The 26,477-nt window shown below is 42.3% G+C and overlaps 2 protein-coding genes across 4 annotated transcripts in view; one reads left to right on the top strand and one right to left on the bottom strand.

The window, feature by feature from the left end:
• Nucleotides 1–834, bottom strand: part of TDP2 (tyrosyl-DNA phosphodiesterase 2) — a 33,038-nt gene extending 32,204 nt beyond the window's left edge. Inside the window, exon 1 of one of the 2 annotated variants that reach the window (XM_033934856.1) lies at nt 620–834. In XM_033934856.1, coding sequence (XP_033790747.1) covers nt 620–658 — 39 coding nt within the window. In that variant the 5' untranslated portion in view covers nt 659–834. The other variant, XM_033934855.1, reaches the window with a different exon arrangement.
• Nucleotides 835–14,144: 13,310 nt separating this feature from the next.
• Nucleotides 14,145–26,477, top strand: part of ACOT13 (acyl-CoA thioesterase 13) — a 53,087-nt gene continuing 40,754 nt past the window's right edge. Inside the window, exon 1 of one of the 2 annotated variants that reach the window (XM_033934495.1) lies at nt 14,145–14,425. The gene's annotated coding sequence lies outside the window, so the exon portion shown is untranslated. The remainder of the gene's footprint in view (nt 14,426–26,477) is intronic. The other variant, XM_033934494.1, reaches the window with a different exon arrangement.

Below are 26,477 nucleotides of genomic sequence, written 5' to 3'. Positions count from 1 at the left end.
ACCACTGATAGCTGGCCATCTATTAAGTCATACCCTCATCAACTGAAGGTTCTGGTTTCTCAGCAAAAGAACCAGTGATTCTGTGTGGTCCTCCATCATTGTGGATGCAGAGCTTGTTCAGGCTCCCAGTGAAATCCTGGTCCCACCTAACAAATGTATGAACTTCGGACAGTTATGGTAGGCAGCCACTTACACCATCTGAAGCAAGGCGTTACATTCTATACTTTTTTTCTTTCCAAGTTTCTGAAATGCAAACTTTTGCACAAAATCTATAGTATTTCAAACTTGTAAGAAAATAAAAATATAACTTTAATTTCTAATTAAGCTTCCATCAGACTTAGGAAAATCACGCACAAATACATTAGCATAAAAGAAAACAAGTCCGAATGGACAGCCATACTTCCATCTCCCAGCTGTTTTCGGCCAAGTAACTCTGAGCTACAGCCAGATCGCAGCCCGCAATAGAGGCAAACTCTGTGCGCTGCTGCTGCCTTACAGCCTCCTCCGCATCCACCTCGTCTCGAGAAACACCTGGAGCAACCTCCATTCCCCAGCCCCTGCCAGCACGCGACAAGCCGCACAGCTCCAAAACACAATTCACCCCTTCAACTCCACCCACCTCCTGCAGCTGCGACCACAGGAAACGTTTCCGGCGCATATGCTCTCACACAGCCTGTTCCTAGCGGCGCGCCCCAAGTATAATTGGCCTGCCGAATCCACCGAGCCCCCGCCTTCTTAATGTAGTTTTCCAGTGCCTCTGAGCTTGTTTATGACGTATGAGGCAACCCAGAAGCAGCGCTGTGTTCAGTTCGGTATGAAAGCATTCGTTGCTGCTAGCGCGAGACGTTTTAAGGTGGCCATGGCCATGCACGTGTTTTGTATGTTTATTTAATTAATTAATTCGTTTGCTATCCTATAGTTGACAGGTTACAATTTTGACAATTACAGATACAAAGTAGGGATCTGGTAGAAACGAATATAGAGTTTCCAGGTTACAATTTGTTTTCCCAATACAAGTTTTTATCCTAATGTCAGTGGCGTACCTAGGGTATGTGGCACCCGGGGCCCATCATTTTTTGACACCCCCCCCCCCCCATGTAAAAAAATTTTTTTTTTATTTTTTTTTTTGCAATAACCATGAAATGGAATAAATGGTCAGAATAGAAACAGGCAGTGAAAATTTTCTTTTATTGAACCTCATATATGTAACCATTATTCCAAACATAACATAACATAAATTATGTCTAAATTGCCATGACATTAGAAGTACATATGGAGTAGTTGCAGGTGATGCTTGGGACAGTTCTGATTGTGTTAGTTCGGTTTTATGTGTTTTTTGAATAGAAGGGTTTTTATTTCTTTTTGAAGGTTTTGCAGTCTGTGGTTGATATCAATTGGTTGTAGAGTTGGGGGTCGAGTGTTGCAGCTCGAATGGCTAGGAGGTTGTCGAACAGTTTTTTTCTTTTGACGTTTTTGGTTGGAGGGTGTGTGAATGGTGCACAAGTTCTCCTATGTCTGTTTGAAGTGGATTGAATTATTTAGCTGAAGAAATTAGTTACCCCCCATTCCACACACATTAATTCTCTTCCATTTTTGTTCCCATTATAAAAAACACTGATAAGTTCCCAGAAAAAAAATACATTAAAATAAGAAGTGAAAACAAAGGCCCCTACAGATGAGAACATAACATAAGAATAGCCTAACTGGGTCAGACCAATGGTCCATCATGCCCAGTAGCCCATTCTCATGGTAGCCAATCCAGGACACTAATACCTGGTCAAAACCCAAAGAGTAGCAACATTCCATGCTACCGATCCAGGGCAAGCAGACACTTCCCCCATGTCTTAATAACAGATTATGGACTTTTCCTCCAGGAATTTGTCCAAATCTTTCTTAAAACCAGCTACACTATCTGCTTTTACCATAACTTCTGGCCACTTCATTTTTAAGTTTAGATCTTTCCTTTCAAACAGAGACCTTGCTAGATGTCAAATACAGCACAAGGTAACTTCACATGGACTTAGCTGTGCAGGAAATGTGAATCTCCTCATACACCCACCATATAGTGCAAAAATGTGCAAAGGTCTGTTTTTTTCTTTCGATCACTACATAGCCTAATGCCACACAAGCAGCGCTGTTACAAACATATTCTGTAGGTCAATGCTAAGGATAACAAAGTTTCCTTCCTTGGACCAGAAGGAGATAAACCACTGGGAGAGATCCCAAAACAACACCCAAAGACCCACTCAGTGTGTGAATCAGTTGAGTGGAGTGGACTAACTGGGGGGTGGAAATGGGCCCGGAGTTTGCTCAGCAGAATTTCCCAGACCACCTCTTCCTCTCAACACATTGACACGCTGCCACCATCACCACTAGGAACACCTCACTGGGTAGGCCAGCTATGCTATAAACTTTATAAAACACATTATTATATTTTCTTATAAAGCACATATTTTAACTGACCTCTCTGACATCCTCAGCCTTTCCATTCACAAAAATAGAAGGAAGAAAAGTTCCCATTTCCTGCTGTCTCATGTCCCCGGCCTATACAATATTTTTTTTCTGCAGACCCTTCAAAAGTCTGACCAAATCCTCGTTTCACTTGCATTATAAAGTACTGAGGATGCCATCTCTCCCCAATCCCAGGTCCTAAAGTCTAAGACAGTAGCGCAAACTAATGCTGCCAGATACAGGAAAAAAAAATTTTGATTCGATTCAGCCCTATTGAATTGGTTTTTCAATTCGATTTTCCTGCCCAGTTGGGTGATTTTTTTCAAAACTCCTGGTGGGTTTTATAGCTTTTTCACCCCCTTTGGCTTCTCCTAACCACACTGGCGCTGTGGTGTAAATAAAATAAAGAAACAAAAAGGACTTTTCCTCTTTCTGTTAAATCCTAGCTCACGTTTGCAGTCCAACACCAGCTCTGGCAGGATACACATTTCAAATCTGACATGTTATAATCACAAAACAGAAAATAAAATTAATTTTTCTACCTTTTGTTGTCTGGTTATATTTCAAATTTTGTTGGTCCAAGGCTCTGGTTTTCTTCTGATAACTTGCTTGCCAGGGTCTCCTTCTTTCTGCATGCTAACCATCCATCTGCCAACTCTGTCCTCCCTTTCCATTTCCCTTCCCTTCCCAGGAAGTCTGGTATCTTTCCTTTTTTTCATCTCCCTCCACAGATCCACCTTTTCTTAAATACCCTTTCATCCGGCATCTCTCCCTCCTTCCCCACCATCCCAGAGTCCACCATCTCTCCATTTCTTTTCCTAATTACCCTCCTATCCAGTATCTCTATCCCTCCTCCACACCATCCCTTGTGTCCAATTTCTCTCCCTTTCTGTTCCTTCCCTCCCTAAATCCCATGGTCCATCATCTCTCTCCCTCTCCTCTATTTTCAGACCCATTATTTCTTCCCCCCCCCAAAGTTTGGCATATGCATGTCTCTTTGAACACCCCCTTCCCTCTGTGTACTTCTAAATCATGGTCCCCCCCCAAAGGCCTGTCCCCCCTTAAAGGTCTGCCTGTCCCACCTTGAAGGCCTGCCCCCCCCTTGAAGGCCTGTCCCTTCCCCTTGTAGGCCTGTCCCCCCCCTTGAAGGCCTGCCTGCCTGTCCCCCCCTTGAAGGTCTGCACCCCCCGAAGGCCTGTCCCCCCCTTGAAGGCCTGCCTGCCTTTCCCCCCCTTGAAGGCCTGTCTCCCCCTTGAAGGCCTGCACCCCCCTTGAAGGCCTGCACCCCCCCTTGAAGGCCTGTCCCCCCCCCTTGTAGGCCTGTCCCCCCCTTGTAGGCCTGTCCCCCCCCTTGAAGGCCTGCCTGCCTTTCCCCCCTTGAAGGCCTGCACCCCCTTGAAGGTCTGCACCCCCCCAAAGGCCTACACCCCCCCCCGAAGGCCTGCACCCCCCTGAAGGCCTGCCTGCCCCCCTTGAAGGCCTGCACCCCCCCCCGAAGGCCTGTCCCCCCTTGAAGGCCTGCCTGCCTGCCTGTCACCCCCTCCCCCTTGAAAGCCTGCTTGCCTGCCCGCCCGCCCCACCCTGAAGGCCTGATGCCCCGACCCACCCCGAAGGACCGCTCGCCCCCCTGGCCTCCCCGCACCACCTATGAACAGCCGCAGCAGGATCGCGAAGTCAGCGTCAGCGATCCCTGCGCTACTTCCTGCGCCACGGTCCCGCCCCTCCTCTGACATCAGAGGAGGGGCGGGATCGCGGCGCAGGAAGCAGCGCAGGGATGCTGACGCTGACTTCGCGATCCTGCTGCGGCTGTTCATAGGTGGTGCGGGGAGGCCAGGGGGGCGAGCGGTCCTTCGGGGTGGGTCGGGGCATCAGGCCTTCAGGGTGGGGCGGGATCGCGGCGCAGGAAGCAGCGCAGGGATGCTGACGCTGACTTCGCGATCCTGCTGCGGGCTGCTTCACAGATGGTGCAGGAAGGTCAGTGGGGCGAGCGGTCCTTCGGGGGTGGCGGAGGACTGAACGGCAAGGCCGGGAACACCCCCTTAGGGCTGGTACCCGGGGCGGCCCGCCCCCCCCCGCCCCCCCCCCTAGGTACGCCACTGCCTAATGTGACACATATTGGGGTCTAGTACCAATATACTGTACATTTCTCTGGAATCCAGTGGTCATGGGCAGGTAAAGGCCGTTTCTCCAACTTTTTTTGTGTGTACGGGAGTCTTAAAACTTGATTGCCTAAGGCAGTGTTTCTCAACACGTGGTACGGTATGGAAGCTGCTTGTGGGGGGGTATGCGGCACGCGCTGTATGTCTCCCGCCTTCCTCTGACGTAAGAGAGGTTTCCAGGTCAGCTACTTACATGCAGCATGGGAATCAATGCCTGCACCGTCCCTGCAAGGAGGGCCGCTTAAGACTAAAGGAGCGAAATGTCACGGAAGTAGATTAAGACACAAAGAGAGGGAGCACATTAGATCTACATCATCGTTGCTGCAAAGAATAAAAAAAGAGAGAGGGAAAACCCATTTCGGTGTACCGCAAGATCTACAATGAGGACATGGCTGATATGCTTCCAAGGGATGTTGAACAAGTGCACAATCAACAGAAAAGCTTATGGAGGAGGATATGTCTATCACAAGCTGACATCTATAGCGTGTTAGAATACTGTGATGTCCTGGGACATTTTGTGTGGTCCTACAGTATTTACTCTGATGTTCTTGTAATGATGGGTGACAGAAAAATGGGCACTATATTTGAAGAATTAACCAGACATGTTAAAGGAAAACCTATACTTGTGTCTTACGACACAACATTTAATCTTGGGAATTACTACCTCACTTCCATAGTATATCAGCACAAAATCTTTGAAGAGTCCCCAATAATAACCCTGTACTTTATGTTTCATAAAAATCATAAATTCCTCTGTCACTGTGTTTCTTTATGGTGTACACACACTGAAATGAAACAAGATAAAGTTGTCATTGGCTCTGACAAAGAAACTGCCATACAGAAAGCATTGGACCTTATATTTCCTAATATTAAATGGGTGGTTTGTTGGAACCATATCCGTGAAGATCTGGACCAACCACAGCACAGAGACACTATTAGTAACCCTACTAGACATAGCTCGACAGCATATCAGCAAAGGCAAAAAGATGCTGATAATCCAACTTGATCGCTCTGCAGCATTTGACCTGGTCAACCACTCCATACTGCTACAGATACTTGACACCATTGAGATCTCAGGCAAGGTTTACAATTGGTTCCAAGGATTCCTCAAATCAAGAACCTACAGAGTAAAGTCCAACGATATCAAATCAGAACCATGGTCCAATCCCTGCGGAGTTCCACAAGGATCACCACTATCACCTATGCTCTTCAACCTCTTTATCTCCTCCCTTGGAACCACTTTAGACAACTTAAATGTTACATCCTTCAGCTACGCAGATGACATCACCATACTCCTCCCCTTTGACCCTTTGGAAAAGATGTGGACAAATTATTTTATACAGATGAGATTATGAAACTACTAAGGTACGACTCCTGAGACTTTTAAAAATAAAATAAAAAGTTACACTGTAAAAGGAGTAATTGGAACAAAACTTTTCTACAGTACTTTGAAAATGTATTGCATGAGACATTAATATCACATACTGTGTCCTGGATTTTAGAATACTCACATGAGGACAGGAAGAAACAGGGTATAGCATGAATTCTCTCAAATATAGGCAGGATTTGCCTGGATCAAACAGGAATTCTGACTAAAGAGCAGCATCCACCTGAATACTGCAATAATTTAATCTATAAGGGCTGGATCCTGTATTTCACCAGAATGCTGGATGTACCTGTATCCTACAGTTTGCTATTTCCACATAGCCTTACAACACCATCCCAGCTCTGATCAAATGTGACCCCTCCAAGAAAGTCTATGCACATGCAGACTAGAGAATGACATGGGGACCGTTTACCGTGGTAAACTGTGTTATCCCAGGACAAGCAGGCAGCATATTCTCAACAAATGGGTGACGTCATTGACGGAGCCCCGCAGCGGACAGCCTCGCAAGCAGACTTGCTTGAAGATCTATACGCATGCACAAGTGCCTTCCCGCCCGAGTGAGGGCGTGCGTCTCCTGTGAGGTACCTCAGTTCAACATTTTCCGCGGAGCCGAGAAGTCCTCTTCGCTTCAGCTCTGCAGCTACTTCGTTGCCTTCTCGCATCGCAGCTTTGTTATTTTTCTTAGTCGTTGTGCCCGCATGTCTTTCTCTTTTGTTTTATTTTTAAAAAAAATTTTTTTATTGTGTCTTTTTGGCCAGCAGCCTATCGGCCTAGGCCTGGCCGCTGAACCTCGTTCTTACATCGGCCTTTCTTTTTACTATGTCCCGGCCTCTTACCGGCTTCAAAAAGTGTAGCCAGTGCGGCAAGGTAATTTCACTCACCGACCCTCATCGTTGGTGTATCGCTTGCCTGGGTCCCGAACATTGCCCCGACTCTTGTTCACGCTGTGCTACCCTTCAACCTCGAGCCCTTCGCAGACGCCATGCTAAAATTCTTCAACTATTTGGCACAATGGAACAGTCTACTGAAAGGGTCTCCACCTCGGCTTTGGGGTCGGCCTCGACTTCCAAGACCTCGACCCCGATACCCGTGACTGCCTTGACCAAGGCCTAAACCTCAACACCTTTGGTCTCGAAGGCCTCGCCTGCAGTTCCTGTGAAGTCTTCTTCTGCTGGTAAGTCTCCTGTTTCTCCCTCAGGTACACTTCCTAAGAAGCCTCCAGGGATTCAGGCATCCCAGGCCGTGCCTACGGTCCTGCCAGCCTCTTCGAGACCTCCAGCTTAGCGTGCCTCCAAACATAGGGAATACTCATCCTCGAGGTCGCCCTCTTTGGAGCGCACTGCTGCACCTTCGAGACATGATCCCTTCGTCTCGGTGCCTATGTTCGAGGACATGTTGAAAGCCATTCTGACCACTCAGATTTCCTCGGTCATGGCTCAGCTCCTCCCGGCCTCGACCCTGCTTCCTACGAGCCAGCCTGAGTATCAGCTTGAGCCTCCTGTTGAAGCACCTCGAGAAAAGTCTCGGAAGTCTCGTCGCTTATCATCCAGTGACTCTTCGCCTCCTCCTGGGAAACAGTCTCCTGAGCCTCGATCGAGGTATCGCTCGAGGCATTCGAGGCATCTTGCTTCCAAGCGCAGTTAGGAGTCTTTTCTCAAGCAGAAGACTTCTCCTCCTCCGGATACTGAGTCTTCTATGCCTCATTTATCAAAGGTTGTCGAGACTTCTTCAAAATCTAAACATAGGTCTCGCAAAGCTTTTACACCAGTTGCTTCTCCTCGAAGTCCATCGAGGTCAAAGACTCCTCCATCGAGACCGCCTCCGAGGGAGCCTTCTCCCCCTGTCTCGACCCACTCTGTGCCTGGACACCAGGGACTTCATTATCAAGGCTTCTTAAGCGCAAGCACTCTCTGACTCTTCCTGTCACAGGTAGTGGAGCTTCTTCAGTCACTGTGCGGCTGGATTCTGAGCCTCCTCAATATTCCAGAGAGGCTTCTCCTTCATATTTGGTGGCTCCTAAGTCTCGCTCTCCTTCTCCTTAGGGTCCTTCTACCTCGAAGTCTGCCTCATTTGCGAGATTTGTCTTTGACATGGGGAAAGCTCTTTAGCTGGATCTCCACTCTTGATTCCAAGTACACTCCTGAATACTTGGCCGACATGGAGTTACCTCATCCACCCAAGGTGACCTTGAGGCTTCCTATGACTCCTGTCTTAAAGCAAACTTTCTTCAGGAATATGGAAACTCCTTATTCCATTACAGCCATTCCATCTAAGCCGGAATCCAGGTATTGCACTGTACCTTGTAAGGGATTTGAGAAATCTCAATTGTCTCACCAGTCCTTGGTTGTGGAATCTTTATTAAAGAAAGCTCAACCATCTAAGCTCTATGCTGCAGTCCCTCCAGGCAGGGAGGGCCGTATCATGGACAAGATTGGCCGTAGGCTGTATCAGAATTCCATGATGGCTAACAGAATTCTCAATTACAATTACACTTTCACTGCTTATTTTAATCACTTCCTCAAAATCATGCCTAAGCTTTATCCGGCTCTTGAGGAACAGTGTCTTCCAGAATTCAAACAGATTATTTGAACTCTGTCCCAACTTCGACTCTTCATGCTGCAAGCCACATACGATGCCTTTGAGCTCTCTTCCAGAGTTTCTGCTTTTGCAGTAGCCATGCATCGCCTCGCTTGGCTCCACATTGTTCATATGGATCCCAATTTGCAGGACCATTTAGCGAACTTGCCTTGCCAGGGAAATGAACTTTTTGACAGACTATTATGTTCCTCCAATGTCTGGGGTTCGTAGTCAAGTTTCCAAAATCCCAGTTGCACCCCTCACAGTCTCTTCAGTTCATAGGGGCCATCCTAGACACTGTCAGACTCAGAGCGTTCCTGCCTCTACCACGCCAAGATGTTCTCATTCGCCTTTGCCATCAGGTGTCTCATCTCCAATCAGTTTCAGCGAGACAAATGATGATTCTACTCGGTCACATGGCTTCTACAGTTCACGTGACTCCTTTTGCCAGACTTCACCTTCGCATACTTCAGTGGACCTTGGCATCTCAGTGGCAACAAGCTACTGACCCACTTTCTCAACAAATTACAGTAACTCCTTTGTTGAGGCAGTCTCTCCACTGGTGGATGCTCTCTTCCAATCTTTCCAGAGGTTTGCTGTTCCACAATCTTTCTCATCAGAAGGTTCTCACAACAGATTCCTCAACCTATGCTTGGGGAGCCCATCTAGACAGTCTCCGTACCCAAGGCCATTGGTCTCCCGCAGACTGTCTTTGTCACATCAATCTGTTGGAACTCAGAGCGATTTTCAATGCTCTCAAAGCTTTTCAACACCTTCTTCATGACAACATAGTCCTTGTCTGGACGGACAACCAAGTCTCACAACCCACCCTCCTCCCCTGGTTGGCTTCTTAGCTAGCTATCTGAACTGAGGTACCTCACAGGAGACGCACGCCCTCACTCATAGAAACATAGAAATAGACGGCAGATAAGGGCCACGGCCCATCAAGTCTGCCCACTCTAATGACCCTCCCTATTTATCTTTGCGGATAGATCCCACATGTCTATCCCATCTGGCCTTAAAATCTGGCACACTGCTGGCGGGAAGGCACTCGCGCATGCGCAGTGCAGCACTCGTAAGCTCTTATGAAGATCTTCAAGCAAGTCTGCTTGCGAGGCTGCCCGCTGCGGGGCTCGGTCGGTGAGGTCACCCACCTGTTGAGAATATCTGCCTGCTGTCTCTGGATAACAACTGTTATGGTAAGTAACTGTGATGTCATCGCAGTAAATCCGCAGTAATAGGGACATTTGCAACTGGTTTACCGCAGGAATGGGGACAAGACCTTTCACCACCCTGTGGAAGTGGCGAAAAGTCTTGCTCTTGTGGTAAAAAAAATTGTGCCCGTGTCAGACTCGGCATTTCCTACCCAGCTCCTCTTGGGCCTATTTTACCTTCAGGAGCCAGCCATGCCACGATGAAGACAGAAGGAACCCAAAACCAAAGTCTGAATCCAATGTGATTTGAAGAATAAAATTACCAGACAAAAGATAGAAAAAAATTAATTTATTTTATATTTTGTGATTAGAATACTTCAGATTTGAAATGTGTATCCTGCTAGAGCTGGTATTAGACATAACTGGGGACTGCAAAGCCCAGGCTGTGCTTCTTTAGCTTCCAGCTGGCTTAGGGCTCTCTCTCTCTGACCAGGGGGCAGTTGCTCTAGTTGCTCTTCCCTAACACTATTCCTGCCATGTGTGACTGAAGTATTCTGTTAGCTTGATTTTTCTATGTAGCATTCTGTAGTAATTTGGTTTGTTCAGTTTTCACAATAGTGGAGGGGATATTTGTGTAGTAGTAGCTACCAAGAATTCTATGCAAATGCATTACAAGGAGCTCATTAGTAGTAAAATGACCATTCCATATAATTCACAGTAGTGAATGCCAACCTCTTACCATGCACAATTTTCCCGCAGATCTGGAACTATCGGTGACTAGAAAATTTGCTTCAAGAATTTGTTTGTGTGTGTTTAATGTGCATGTGTATCCCATACCTAACAGCTGTGTCCTGACCACAGGCGCGGGACACATGCACATAAAACAAGCACAACATCTGCATCCCAAAAAAATAAATTATAGCAATACAGCCCTGCATTATACTGGGCCTACGCAAAAGAGCTCCGCTTACCACATCAAGCATAATTTCTCCACCTTTCACTGGGAAAATATAACTTGCTCCCAACCCAGTATTTTTCACTGGGTTGCCAGAGTTCTGTGCATCTGGCCCCAAGTCAGTTCCTATTTCCTGGCTGTTGCAAGTGCTGCCATTCAAGCACCCCTAGTGGACCTGGGAGCAGAAACTCAGTCCAGGAATTTAACCCACATCTTCTGCACGGCAGGACACAGCACTTGTCACCTGAGGCAACACACCAGCCTTCAATAGTACCAAGACTACGGGACACACTATGATGCTACTAAGTAGGAAACTAAAAACAAATCAGATTAAATTTTTTTTTTTTCCACTTAATGTATAAGCTCTGGAATTGGGTGCCAGAGGATGTGGTAAAAGCAGCTAACATAGCTGGGTTAAAAAATGATTTGGCAAAATTCATAAACTGCTATTAAGGTAAATCTGAGGAAAGCCAATGCTGCTTGGAATCTTGCTTTTTGTAATCATGCCAGGTACTTGTCTCCTGAATCTGACACTGGTAGAAACAGGATGCTAAGCGTAGATAGACCATTGTTTTGACACACTAGGGCAGTTATGGGTCGAGTTGTTTTAAAATATCCTGAATTTCTTATCCGAGTAGGACTCATTATCTCTATCTCTTCACTATCCCCTCATCTATTTGTTCTCAGTTTCTCTATTTGCTTCTTTTTCATTCCTTGCAAACCCATCCCATCTCACTGTCTTGAAAGCTCTGTGCCCTGCAGCCTGTGGAAGGTTGCAGTGCGCAGAGCTGTCTCTTCCACAAAGATCATGGAACTAAATCAGCATCATTTACTGAAGAGACAAGTTAATCTAATCATGTATTTTTAATAGGTACTGTATAACTAATGGGCAGACTGGATGGACCGCTCAGATCTTTATCATTTACTGTTACTATGTTACATGAGCTTGAACAAGCCTTCCACTTTCCCGTCTTTGTATCTTCATGTTGATTGTTTTTCTTTGGACTTCTAGGGAATCATTTTATACGTAAATCGTATAAATTAACAAAAGTTATTTATTTCAAACAAATACATTCCACAAGTCTATCACAATGCTGTTCTATGTGGATTACATTAAAATAACACAAATACTTGGATTGTTTTGCCTGAGCAAGAACAGCACACAGCATCTCGGAGCACCATACTTTCTAAATAATTGCAACAGAGATGCATGCGGTGCCTACAGCTCCCATCACTCCTGCAACCTAGTAGGCGCTCAGAGAAATTCAGAAGTCCTCTTGTGTTTAGCAAAACCAATCTGATGTACAACATATAATGGCAGAAAACAAAAACCAGAACTGCAGTATAATGTACAAGGTGCAGGAATTTAATAAAAAAATCATAAATCGTATAACATACATAAAATAAATATAATAAAAAATCCAAAAACTAGTCCTAGTATTCATTTGGACCGGACCAGAAAAGGTCCGTGTTTCAAAAAAACACTTTTTCCTCAGGGTTCCCGGATGATGGTACGTAGAATATAAAAGAAAAAACAAAATCGAATGGAACAGGCATAAAATTCTCCTGTGTAGGCGCTGCACTGTGAAACACCAGACGAGCAATTAAAACATTTCACAATGGCAGTGAAACAAAGATCACATGCTTGATTTTAGAAGAGTAAATCTAAGAAGTAGAAATACAAGGATACAATGGTCAGCCTTTAATCCACACAAGAACAAACAAACTTTCAAGGTGCATGGCAACTGGGCCAGTTTTAGACCTGCTGGGGCCCAAGACAGAAATTAAGGAGGGGGCCCTAATCCCTTCTCCTTGTACTCTCTCCCTCCCCCAATCTCCCGATCTGACATTTCTACCACACATAAAACAACTTTAAATTACTTCTTCACACACAAAACTCAGATAGATCTTTACCAAATAAAGTACAAAGGATCACAAATAAAAAATGGGAATCCTAAGAAATTAAACTCAGTAAGTATTACAACACAGGAGAAATAAAAACAGATATGCACTTCTATTTGTACTGAAGTGAACACACAGGGGTCCCAGGTCCAGGTCCATCAAAAATTAGCCACCTCCCTTGCTGTGGCTGGTAGGGATCCCAAAGTCCTGCCCTTCTCCAGTGTGTCCCTGAGCTGCCACTAGCTACAGAGCTTGGAGGGTTCTGGCAGCTGCCAGACTGGAAGAAGAGGTCTTCAGCAGACAGGGCTTTGGGATTCCCACAAGCTTAGGTATTTACATTTTGCATTTGGGCAGGGAGCATGGGGGAAGTTTAATGCCCATCCTTACCCTTCACCACACCCCCATCAGCTGTCTGGTAAACAACAACAACAACAAAAAAAGCCACTGAATAAAATACAAAGATCTGTGATGCACGTGTCCCAAAGCTAACATTCCAGGTAACACATTTAAAATAAAACACTTTATTAGTCTCTCTTGTATTTCATCAAGATAAGGAATTGCTGCTGAAATTGTACTTTAAATTGAAACAAGTATCCTACTTGGGAGGACGAATATATATGTTTCCTGATGTCTCAAAATGGACGCAATCTAGAAGAAAAGAATTTCTATCATACCGAATGAAAGTGATTTCATTAGGAGCAGTTTTTCAGTTAAGATTCCCTTGTAAATGTGTGGTTTCCTTTCAGGAAACTAAATATATATTTTTTTAACCTGCCCAATTAGGTTTTTTCTTAGAAGGTAACGGCATCTCTATGCATCCAGAATGAATCAGGATTGTGTGGTGTTAATTATTGGAAGGCTGTAACTGCTCTTTTACTTAGAACTCTTAATTTGGTTAATGTATCCCTTCTCCTAGGGTTTGCTTTCTTCTTCTTTTCTCCTCCACCTATTGTGGACTATGTTGAATGTAATATTTTCTTATGTTAATTTTCCTTATCAGCATGTACTGATTATATTGTATTTCAGTATTTCCTTATCATTGTGATGTAATGATAATTTTGAAATGATAAATAAATAATAAAAATAAAATAAAACATTTTATTCTACCTTTGTTGTCTGGACATTTTATTTTTCTATCATGTTGGTCTCATTTTGTCCCTTCTACTTTCCTATGTCTTCTAATTATTCCCTATCCAGTGGTTGCTGTCCATGTCTTTTTTTCCTCTTTCCTGTCTTGTTTCATAACCTCTCTATACTTGTCTTTGATATAATGAATGCCTGCTTTTGTCGTTCAGAGGAGAATAGCCATGCTCTTTCATCCTTCTCTGCAAGGCCCCCCACCCCTCTTATGATGCAGTTCTTTTCTCCTTTGTGTGGGATTGGATAATTTATGCGAAGTACTATTTACCCCTCACAAATGCAAAAATTAAAAAATAAACATAAAGGAACTCTACGCGAACTTCGCCTCCCCATTGATCTCGGTCAAGTAAACTGCCAAGCGAGCAGGAGAATCTCCTTACAGCCTTAACCCCCAACGCGGAATTATAGCTCCTCCCACTTCACAGAAGCTCCACCCTCCCGTGTTTAAGAATCGTCTCGCGTGGACGCTCAAGCTAGGCTTAGCGGCAGCTCCTTCCGCGCGGCAGTTGAAGGGTTCGTTCCGTGGCGTGCGCCTGTCGTGCACACTTGGAGACGTGAAGTCGTGGGAAGTGAACCGACGGAGGCGCGAGGAGAGGAAGTTTCCGTGTGCGCAGGGGTGACAGCGTGTTTCTGTACACGTTTGAAGGCCGGAAAGAGTTTCCTTGCGAGTATCAGTTGCCGCCGACAGCTCTTTCTGCCAGTAAGGAAGCCATCGTTTAAGCATTTTAGCTGCGTTCTCTGTTTTGGATGCTAGTACAGCATAAAGGTGTGGTAGCCGAGTTAGTCACTGATTAGTTTTCGAAGGTCACCCTTCTTCCTCAGGTCAAATGCTAATAGTTTGGCTATTTTAGCACTGTGGGCAGTGAAAAGTGGTGGCATCTCTTGTTGTAATATAACCACAGCCCCCAGTTTTTAAGAAACTAGGTTGCAGTGCTTTGGTATTACGCATATATGTTCCCATAGCTACTTTATGTTGGAAGGCCGCATTAATTTGGCTGTAATCAAATAAGGCTGCATTCAAGAAACTTAAATTAGATATGCTTAAAAATGTATATTATTTTGCAAAAATATGTACTTAAATTAAAAACTATTTATTAATTTTAAAATAAACTAATCTTTTAATGGCTATTGGGTCTACTTTTTGCTGGAAAGCATTTGAATATTTAATTGCAGCATGCAGTTCTGCAGGTTCTGCTGATCCTCTAGATTGGTGTCCCGCAAACTTTCTCGAGCTGCGGCACACTAAAGATAGTGGCCGCGGTTCAAGGCACCCGGATGTGTGCAGACGTTGCCGTGATGATGACACGTGCATGTGTGATGTCATCATGTTAATGACCATGCATGCTTGAAGGCCCTCCAGAAGGGCCCTGAGATGCCAGTTGTGCTAGCAGGGAAGAGAGGAGGAGAGGCGCTTGTGCCCTCCGATTGCCTTCTGGATGTGCCTTCACTGTGAGAGGCACATCCTGTAGGCAGTCAGCTGGCGCCAGCACCTCTCCTCCTCCCCAGTGACACACCTGAAATCTCAGGAGCACACTAGTGTGCCCCGGCACACAGTTTGAGATATACTGCTCTAGATCAGTGTAGAATTGCGAACTGTGTGCCGTGGCAGATTCCAAGTATGCCCCAATGAGATGCTGGTAAGGAGGCGAGGTGCTGGTGCCAGCTGACTGTCTATAGGACATGCCTCTCGCAGCAAGAGGCATGTCCTGTAGGCAGTCAGCTGGCACTGCTGACTCTCCTCGCCGGCGTCTCCCCTCCTCCTCTTCCTGCACCTCCCCTCCTCCAGGCTTCCTCACGGGCAAAGTGACAGATTTAGGGTCGTGGCTGGAAGGCATCCGCACATGCGTGGATATCAACATGATGATGTCATGCATGTGTGTGACATCTTGTTGACATCTGCGCACTTCCGGGTGCCTTCTAGCTAGGGCACTTGGTTTAGTGCCACCGACTGAAAAGTTTGTGGGATACTTTTCTAGATGGGGGACATTTTTCTAAATGGGTATCAGCCACTTGTGACCTTAAGGGTGTCTTGATTTGGGTTAGGTAGGAGAATGTAGATTCACATCAATAAGTGATTGAAAACAAGAAAGCATTTTTCAGGCATGTTGCCGAAGGCATATTCTACTGCATTTTTCCATATTTCAGTTGGATCTTTCTTGGCATCAAACAATTACTTTAAAATGTCATATACTGAGAGTTCTATCAATTCCTTCTGTATTTTTTTAAGTGCCTTGGTGATATCAACTAGGTGAAGCTGAAATGCTAATTTGAGTGTGATGTCATGATTCTCAAAGTCGCTGAACCTTTCATTGTATTTTCCAATTAATAGGTCTATAACAGGGGGGGCATGACTTGGAAGCATGATAGTATGGATATGTGATTAACGAGCTCCTCTCCTACAGGCATATATTTGATAGTTGTTATCAGTTCTCTGCTGTAATCCTCTTATAATTGTGTTTGCTAAGGTGTATAATGGCAGCATCAAAGCAGACAAACATAGAATCTGTTTTTAGTGCCGGTGGAAAGTCAAAACAGCAGAAACAAGATCTGTCAATGACTCTTTCTTAAAATTCCTTTGCCAACGGACAGTAACTATATGATGGAGGAACTAAGGCGAATTTGGGTTTTATTACAAGGGAATTCTGAAAAGCTGGAAACAGTAAAAGAGGAAGTTTATAATTTAAATAAACGGATGGAGATTGCAAATAGAAGGTTAGAACAGAATGGAGAAATCAGAGGAAATTCAAGTACTGTACAATGTAAGAAAGATCATATTATAATCCAAACGCTGTCAAAACAGATGGAGGATTTTGAAAATAGATCCAGGAGAAATAATGTCCGGATCTTAGGTCTTGGGGAGGGTTTGGAGGGAAGTGATGTTATTGCTTTCTTGGAGCAAATGATCCCAAATCTGCTCCCTTTATCAAAAAAGTTACCCCTCGAAATTTAAAGGGCACACCGGATTCCCTCCAAGAGATCCAGTAACCAGTCATACCCTAGACCTTTAATATTTAAAGCACTGCGCTTCCAGCAAGCCCTGGAAATATTAAGATTGGCTAAAGAAAGAAAAGATTTAAAATTTAAAGACTCAAAACTCATATTTGTCCCAGATTTTGCAAAAAAACCCAGCTAATTTGAGGAAGGATTTCTTGGCATTAAGTCCACAGTTGCATCAACTTGGAGCAAAGTATGGACTCTTCTACCCGGCTGTCATGAAAATAACATATGCTAATAAAACATCTCAATTTGATGATCCTGGAAAATTGCGTGAATTTATCTTTCAGCAAGCAGAATCAATGACTCAATAACAGGAGGTTGCTATGAAATGGTTTATGTACAACTGATGGTTTCATAGCGGAATACAATTAATTGATTTTATTTTTTCTCTTTTTATTATTACTTTACTTTAGTGATAAGATTCAGTTGGAAAATTTTGTTTAAATGGAATGTTCATTGGGATTTGAATGCATGAGATAGCTATGCTGATAAGTTTCTTAGTGATTGAAGAAGAATGATTCTGACAGTTATTGAAGAGAACGGGGACATTGTCAGTTGGTTATAGTTCTCTATCAATCAAATAAGGCATATCTTCAAAGGGATGTGTTTAAGGTCTACACAATATTAACATCAAGACATCAGATCGCTAATGTGGGAAGAAGGAAAAGCTACATGATGATAGGGAACAGTGCACATGGAGGATGACGTGGAAAGTTTTGGTTATACAGTGGTACCTTGCTCGTTTATCAAAGCGAGTTTCCCCATAGGAAATAATGGAAACTCGCTTTGATACGTTCCCACCCCATCCCCCCCATGAGAACCAGCATTGCTCCCCCCTGCCGCTTCTTACTGTTATCTGGGCACCGGGACCGGCATGTCCTGTGCGTTGGTGCCAGTGCCCGAAGATCGGCCTCCTCTTCTTGCTGGGCCTTGAGCATCTGCACATGCTCAAGGCCTGCGAGTTCACGTTCTCTCCGAGATCTCCGAGAATCTCGGAGAGAACGTGAACTCGCAGGCCTTGAGCGTGCGCAGATGCTCAAGGCCCAAAAAGAAGAGGAGGCCGATCTTCAGGGACTGGCACCAACGCACAGGACATGCCGGTGCCGATGCCGGTGCCCAGATGACAGTAAGAAGCGGGGGGAGGGTGCCGGATCGCGAGGGGCACCGCTCACAAATCGAGGCATGCTCGGTTTCCAAGGCGCCGATTTTGCGAATGTTTTGCTCGTCTTGCAAAACACTCACAAACCGGTGCATTCGTAAACCGAGGTACCACTGTAGTTCTCTGCATATTAAATAAGGCACATCTTCAAAGGGGCGTTTTTATTGTCTACACTGTGTCACCGTCAAGATGTCAGATCGCTAACGTGGGAACAAGGAAGGAAAATCTACATGAAGATAGAAAACAATGCGCACGGAGGTTGAAGTAAAAAGAATTGGGAGGATATATATACACACCAATGAGAAGTACAATTTATAAGGGAAAGAAGTTCAAGAGAAAAGGTGCGTAGACAAGTCTCTTAGTGAATGAACGGATGCAAGTCTGACAATATTGAAGAAAATGGGTTTTAGTTCTCTGCCAATCAAATAAGACATATCTTCAAAGGGGCGGTTTTACTATCTACATAATTTCAACGTCAAGACGTCATAACGCTAACGTAGGAAGAAGGAAATGTGTTATGAAGTCAGTAAACAGTGCATACGGAGGCTAGAGAGGAATGTGTTGATGAGGTTATATTTGCATACTAATGGAAAGTAGAATTTTAAAATGGAAAGAGGTGTGCTAAAAAAGTATGCATAAATAACTTAACTAAAGAGCAAATACTTCCAATATAAAGGGCAGTTCTCTGTTTAAGCAAAGAATACGTCAATGCATCTGGATATAAGAACATCGAGGCCTGCTTTTTTCCTAATGGACAGAGAGGTTTATAAGAAAAACTGCAGCTAAGTAGATGATATATATTTAGTACAAAGAAAATTCAAAGACGGAATGTTTTTTTGTCAAGGTTATGGATTTAAAAGCACTAACAACTTTATGGGCCTAAGAATTAATTAAATCTTAATATAAAAATTAATATTGATTGCTTAGAATGTATGGTTTTATTAGATATTAAGGAAATAGGATAGAAGCATATCTATTCTTATATGTCAGAACTTAAGTTAATAAACAAGACCTTTTTATTAAATGTATAAAGTTTAATAAGCAATTGGGTCACACATTGATATAACATGATTTCTATGTATTACATAATATCTTGCTTAATAAATCTGACTCCTAATATATGAAATTAAATTATTAAAGGATTACTATTTATAAAAGATGATATATGATCTAAAATATAGATTATCATAGAATTCTTAAGATATCAGAAATAATTTATATTTTTGAAAAGGTACAAGTGGGGTATTTTTCTTAAATTGAGATGAGAAGGGAATTTTTATGCTGATGGGTAATGAATTTTGAAACTATATATATTTTTTTTATAAAATATGAATCTTTTTCAAGGGCTTATCTTTTAAATTTATTTGTTCAATAGTTAATTTAGATGGTATATAGCTTCTAGTTTTATTGGGTATTCAATAATAGATTCAAATATAGTGGATTCTGATTTAAATGTTTAAAGATTAAATTAATTATTTATGATTTCTAAAATGATTAATTTTAATCCATGTCTCATGTTTTTTATAGGAATATGTTAGCTATCAATACTATGAGCTATTTATGTTTAAATATGTTTATTGATTTTACAAGAAAATGGCATCACACAAGACAAACCATTATCCTCCCCCCACCCTCCCCCTCCCTATCCCCAACACCCACCCTCCCAACATCCCACAGTAACAATGATCAACCTCCATCTATTGAAGTATTACAAATTCAATAAGTGACTTCGTGCTTTATGAGTCAATGTTAACCAGAATGGTTCCCAAACAGAACTAAATAACCGGCCTCTGGGTGAGTCCAATGAAGTCAAGGACATACGCTCCATCGAGGCTTGACGAAGCATAAGAATTCTCCAGAATGACAAAGTTGGTGGGTCTGATACAATCCAGCAATGTAGTATAGTTTTCTTTCCCATGAGGAAAGTCCTGGCCAAAAAACCTCGGAAACCTCTCGGAGACCCCCGAGGAAGTGGGTCCATCGTGAACAGCAATTCCGGACGACTGACATATCCCTGATGCCACATGGAAGTAATATGCCGCTGTAGTTGAATCCAAAAGTCCACTATCAATGGACACGACCAGAACTGGTGTCCCAGCGTTGCTCCTGGATGAGCGCATTTAAGACACGTATCCGATGTTCTGAGGTTAGCTCGATACAGGTACGTTGGTGATCTGTAGAGTCGTAAGTAGAACTTATAGTTCATTTCAATAAGGGTCACATGTGAGGTAAGAGAGTGGATAGAGTGAAGACCCTGTTGTATATGATGGCCAGTCACCTCACAGGCCAGATCCTCCGTCCAGCGGGCCGCATAGGCTTCATAAGAGATTGACCCCAGACTGTCCCGTAAAAAGCGTAAGTGGAATTTCAAGGGGATTTGTGTCTGTGCTGTTAAACATAAGGCTTCCGAAATTGTCTCCTGACATTGGTTCGTGAGCCCCTCCGGCGGGAGAGATCTGACATAAGATGTCATCTGAGCATATGCCAACCAGTCCCGAGGCGTCCAACTATATTCAGTCTGCATTACCGCAAAGGATGGCACCATGCCCTGGGCTGTTACAACCTGTGAGATATAGTGCAAGTTTGACGTTTTCCACACAGACATCGGAAACCGAGACGTCCCAGGTGGAAAGTCTGGATTGTCCAGGAAAGGTAAGTATGCTGTAGCGGTATGGTTAATCTTTAGCATTTTACACAAACGTCTCCACACTTGACGTAACGGTTGAAAAAGAAACTTTCCAAGAGGTGGTGGACCCCCCGGGAGACGCAAAGCGTGCAGCAGATAGCTAAAGTGGTATGGGGAGCATAGGACTAGTTCCGAAGAAGTAGCCGAAAAATGGCTAGTACTATGAGCTATTTAAATATAGGTCAAATACTTAAGTTGAATATTATGATCTTTTTATTAAAGTATATATTGAGTACTGTATTTGGGATATACTAGGATGGGGTATCTTTTATTAAATTGGGAACAGAGGGGAATTTTTATGGTTATGGGTAATGGATTTGAATAATTTTTCACTTATATCTTGGGATAATAGGCATTAGATTAAGCTCTCTGATGAAATATCTTCTGTAATTTTAATTTTCCATGTATTCAGTTTCTCTTTATTTTACTTTAACATATCTTATATAATTTTACTGTGGGCTCCTTTTACGAAGGTGCATTAGGGATTTAATGTAGTTTTTGATTAACACATTGGGCTCCTTCATAGGGGAAGTTTTATATATATTAAATTTGAAATTGTTCCTTAGTTAAACACTACACATTTTGAAAGGATAGTTATCGAAATGCCTGGAGGAGCTGCTGATTGCTTGTCTATATAAGCGTTCTCAGGCATTCGTTTGATATAAAGGGAGGGTGGAAGGGGTATATTTTTGGGGCAATATGGATGTGCAAGGAAATTGGTTTAGGGAGATTTTGGTTTATTTAATAAGACATAATAGGTCCCAATTGAATAAAATTCTTAATGGAAGTTAAAATTTTTTCACTAAATGTCAATGGGTTAAACCATCCAATTAAAAGAAAAAACCCACTTAATTATCTAAAACAACAGAATGCGGATATATGTTTATACAAGAGACACACCTATCTGATTTAGAATAAAAAAAGCTGGAAGAAGGATGGGTAAAACATTGTCTTTTTTGCTCCTGCAGTGGGGAAGAAGGTAGGGGTAGCTATTCTAGTTCATAAAAAATGTATGGCTTTGTTTAATTTAATTGCTGTAGATCCTTCAGGAAGATGGGTCCATGTGGAAATGTACTTGGGGAATAATTCTTTGATGCTTTTTAATATCTATGCCCCTAACTCCAATCAAATTGAATTTTTTGAAAACTCTTCAGATGTTGATATTACCACTGGCTGCTTCTAAATTAATAGTAGCGGGGGACTTTAATGCTGTTATGGACCCATTGATAGATAAAAATCCCAGTAGAATAATCAAGTCAATGGGGTTGAATAATATGGCACAATCTTGTGGCTTGAAAGATATATGGAGGATCCTTCATTTCGATGCTCGGGAATTTTTGTTTTGTTCCCAGGCTCACAAATTATTTTCACGTATAGATTACATTCTGATTCCAGATCAGATTGTACAACAAGTAACAGAAGCTGTCATTGATCCAATCATTTTGTCAGATCATGCTGGTGTTTGGATTAAGATCAGGTTAGATGAACAAGAATATAGTAGACCTGTATAGATTCAATAATACATTGCTTGCAGATTCAAGATTTTTGGAAGAGTTTCAATTAAAAATGAAGGAATTTTTTTCAATTTAATGTCTCAGAAGAAATCTCATTAGAAACATTATGGAATGCTTTTAAAGCTACTATGAGAGAGCAGATCATTTCATATTCGGCACATGTTAGGAAACAGCTTAAAAAGGAATTTTTTAACTTGGAAAAGGATATTAAGGAATTGGAGGTAATACTTTTTCAGAACATTTTCGACTAGAGAGGAGGGTTAGGCAAGGTTGTCCTTTATCTCCTTTGCTGTTTGATATTGTTCTGGAACCCTTGTTATTAGCTATTCAACAGGCAAAGGAGATTCAGGGTGTTCCTTATGCAGGTCGGGAATACAAAATCTCTGCTTATGCAGATGATATTTTGCTTCATTTGACAAATCCGGGAACAACCATTCCACATTTACTTGAGTTGATTGATAGATTTGGAAAATTTTCTGGATATAAGATGAACTGGAGTAAATCAGAGGTTCTTCCTTTAAATGTTCACTGTTCCAAAGGATTATTTGACATGTTCCCTTTCCTTTGGAAGGAAGGAGGTATAAAATATTTAGGTATTTGGATTCAGAAGACGTTGGAAGAAACAATGCAAGTAAATGAAAAATCCTTTTTGCTAAAGGTCTCAGAAAAGTGTGAGCACTGGAACTCATTACATCTGTCTTGGTAGGGGAGAGTTCAGATAATAAAAATGATGGTTTTGCCTGTGGTTTGTTACCAAATGGGCATGTTACCGGTTTATTTTCAGGGGTCCTTTTACAAAAAGTTAAATAGTATTCTGACAAAATTTGTTTGGCTTGGAAAAAGTGCGAGCATTGCTTTAGTATCTTTACAAAAGCCAATTACAGAGGGTGGGGTAAATTTCCCCAATTTTTATAGGTATCATCAGGCCTATATAATGTGCCAGGGAATATATTGGATCCTCCTCGAGTTCATTGTGCATTATCCAGATTGGTTACATCTAGAATGGAAAATTATAAGTTTTTAAGTTTTTCCATTCAGGGAACCCACTTTGAATGGCCTGCTTCAGCTGCAACCCCCTATATTGTTGAGATTTTAAAATGCCAAATGATTGCTGCAGCCGTGAAAAATCCAGCAGTTTACCATTGGATATAACATCATCCAATGTCCGAATACCTGCCTGCATCCATTTCTTCCAGGCAATCCCAGCACCGCCTATTTGAATCTTGGAGTTTAACCATAAGGACTGCAAAGTAGATTTCACTGTAGGAACATCTGTTAGTTTTATCAATAAATTTAATTGTTTTCCATGTATCCAATATAATTTGGTTGTCCTTAGCATATCTGGGTATTTTGATACTAAATATATGAGATAGTCTCATAGGGGACATTATAGCTTTCAGATCCTTTGCTACCAGATAGATTTAGTAGGACATCAGGCCACCCAGTGGTACAAATTAATTTCTCAATTCTTGAAAGATAAAGCCAAAAAATAGTCTCCGGGATATTTGGAGCATCGAGATAAAACAATATATATCTGAATCTCAATGGCCACGAATTTGGACTTGGAGATTGAAATGTACAGCGTCAGCATCTATGAGGCAAACATAGTTATTTTTATTGCATAGGATTTGTTTGGACCCCAGTTCGATTACAAAAGTTGGTAATTCTAAGTCTAATAGATGTTGGCATTGTCATATTAATATAGGGACTCTTGATCATCTGTTATATTATTGTCCATTGATACTTGATTTCTGGAGGTCAATTTAGGGACAAATAAATCTTATTCTTGATTCATCTATTCCTTTATCTTATGAAGTTGTAATTTGTGGCATATTGTTACAGGTAAAGCCTGTTTTTGATAAATATAAAAGCCGTCTTTTATTGATCATGACAGGAATAGCCATCCAAATGATCACGAAAAACTGGAAATGTCATGACAGACTTAATTACACATTCTGGTGGGCAAGTGTATGTAATACATATAAATATGAAAGAATGCATGCGGAATGTTCGGGTTTTAGTAACGCATTTAATAAAGTATGGAACCCATTGACTGAATTTGTTAACATACAAAAATGGTAATGTGTCTTTTTTTTTTTTTCTTTTTTAGATTTTCTTGCACATCCAGGGTGGGGGGAAGGGAGGGAGGGATTTTTATTTAAAGATTAAAAATTATTTAATTATAATGTTGTAATACATAATATGATTTGGTATATAAATAATTGGAAGAAGGGTGGGGAAAATGATTGTTTTCTTTAATATTTGTGTGAGAATGGTGCATTTTATGTAATCTTTTTATGTTATATTATTTGTAATGCGCTGTGAAAGATTGGAAATTAATTAAAAAAAAATTTAAAAAAAATTTTTTTAAAAAAAGTCTATAACAGTTGTATATTCTTCAAATGATTCACATATATCATCCCGCTCATCAATGATCTTTTTGCTAACTGGGGCTAATTCATGCTGCCAATCAGTTATGGTTCTTCTTGAAAGAGGCAGTTTGTACTTTGAAATGTTATCAGGGTCTACGCATTCTACAAATTTGACAATGCATTCCTTCACATTTCTACATCACTGAATAGCTTCCCTTTTTCCCCGGGTATATATGCTATTTTATAAGTTTCTTCATTGGCATTATTTCCAGGTTTTATTGCTGCTTGAAAGAACTGTCTATGCTTTTACTTTTCATATTTTAATTTCTGCAGTACAACCTTTTATGGTCCTTATGAGTGTTATAATGCTGATAAGCATTGAATTTCTTTAATGTTGATATTGCAGTATCACAAAGCAAGCAAATCATCTTATCTTTAACAGAAATAAAATAGTATTGCAATTCCCCAATCCTCATTAAAAAAATCAGTTTTCTTCCTTCTTTGACATGATGGGCTGTTAAGGAGAAGGAATGTAAAAAATACTGTCTAGCTGTGCAACCATAAACTATTCACAAATTCTGCTTCAAATAGAAACACAGTGCACCATTGTCAAAAGCTGATAACAGCCCACCAGCCTCGTGCAGTAGTGGCGGGCGCCAGTTGGGTGGGGGAGTTGGAACTAAATCATGCGTATTACAGTGGCAAATTTAGCCCTAATGTTCTGATTTGTGCTGGTCAATCTGGAAGGATTATTTTGTTGAAAATTTTTATTCTTTGATATTTTAAATACATTCATTTTAAAAATAAAAAATATAAAACACAGACAAAAATATATTAATAAAAATGAAAGGATTTGTTCTGTAAAATTTGGATTCCGTCAAAAGGCTGCATTTAAGGACTTAGAAGGCCACAGGTTCCCTACCCTGTCCTATTGTTTGCTCATGGACAGATTTCATATTCAGCCCTTTTTCTTCCATCCCTGAGGGGAGATCAAGGAATAACAATTGGACACAAATTGAAGTTTAAAACATCAAGGTCTTAATGGGAGATCTCAGAGGTCTGCTAACTGGCTAGGTCCATATTTGGCTTATTGGTCAAATTTCTTGTCAATCTTACTTCATTAGTAATTTTCCCTAGCATTAATAATTCTGTTACATCCCTTCTAGATTCCATACTCCTAGGTGTTCAATCCCTTCCTGCAATCCGGGTGTTGTAGAAATCCAAACACTTTTCTCTGATGTGCTCCTCTTACCTTACAGAGAGAGTTGGAGCCCCCTGCAGTTTCTGTTTCTGCAAGCAATTGCATGGATTGCTTTCAGAAATAGAAACTGCAGGGGGCTCTAACTCTCTCTGTAAGGTAGGAGGAGCACATCACAGAAAAGTGTTAGATCTTGGTTTGGATCTATCGGAACATTGGCCTCTTTGGATCTGTCATTGGGCTGGGGTCTCTGCCTCTAAGGCCATTTTCAGCAGACTTCCTTTCAAAGGTCGTTTTCTTTTTGGGAAAGATCTGGATGACCTTGTGGCCAGTGTTGCTGATGCTGCCCTTTTGTCTTTCCCTGTGAATTAAGTCTCGCTGGATTTCAGGAGGGGACCGTAGTACTCCCGAAGATTTCATCAGGTATCCTTGGGCTCTTCCTCCCAGAGCTATTCCCAGGGATACCGACCTGATTACAACAATGCAGGTGTCCAGCTTGTGTGCTGCTGCTGGCCCGCAAAAACCCCAATGACACCAGAAGTCAGGCAGGTCACTCTCCCCCTCTCTCTTCAGATCAGTGGATATTGGGCAGTATACAGGAGGGGCACGAAATTACGTTTGCCTCCCTCCGGATCTTGGAACACCTAGAGCAGAGGTTCTCAACATGCGGTAAGCGTACACCAGGGGGGTACATGTACCATTGTCAGGAGGTATGCAGCGCAGTATGTCTCATCTCCTTCTGCCCTTTCCTATCTCTCGCCTCCTTATCTTCTCTCCCCAGCCCCTCCCCCTGGACTGGGAGCGGCATTCAGATATTCCACCCTAT

Source organism: Geotrypetes seraphini, chromosome 2, assembly GCF_902459505.1.
Source record: "Geotrypetes seraphini chromosome 2, aGeoSer1.1, whole genome shotgun sequence".
NCBI classification, from domain to species: Eukaryota; Metazoa; Chordata; class Amphibia; order Gymnophiona; family Dermophiidae; genus Geotrypetes; species Geotrypetes seraphini.
The sequence above is the reverse complement of the archived record's forward strand: the minus strand, read 5'-3'. Positions and strand labels throughout refer to the sequence as shown.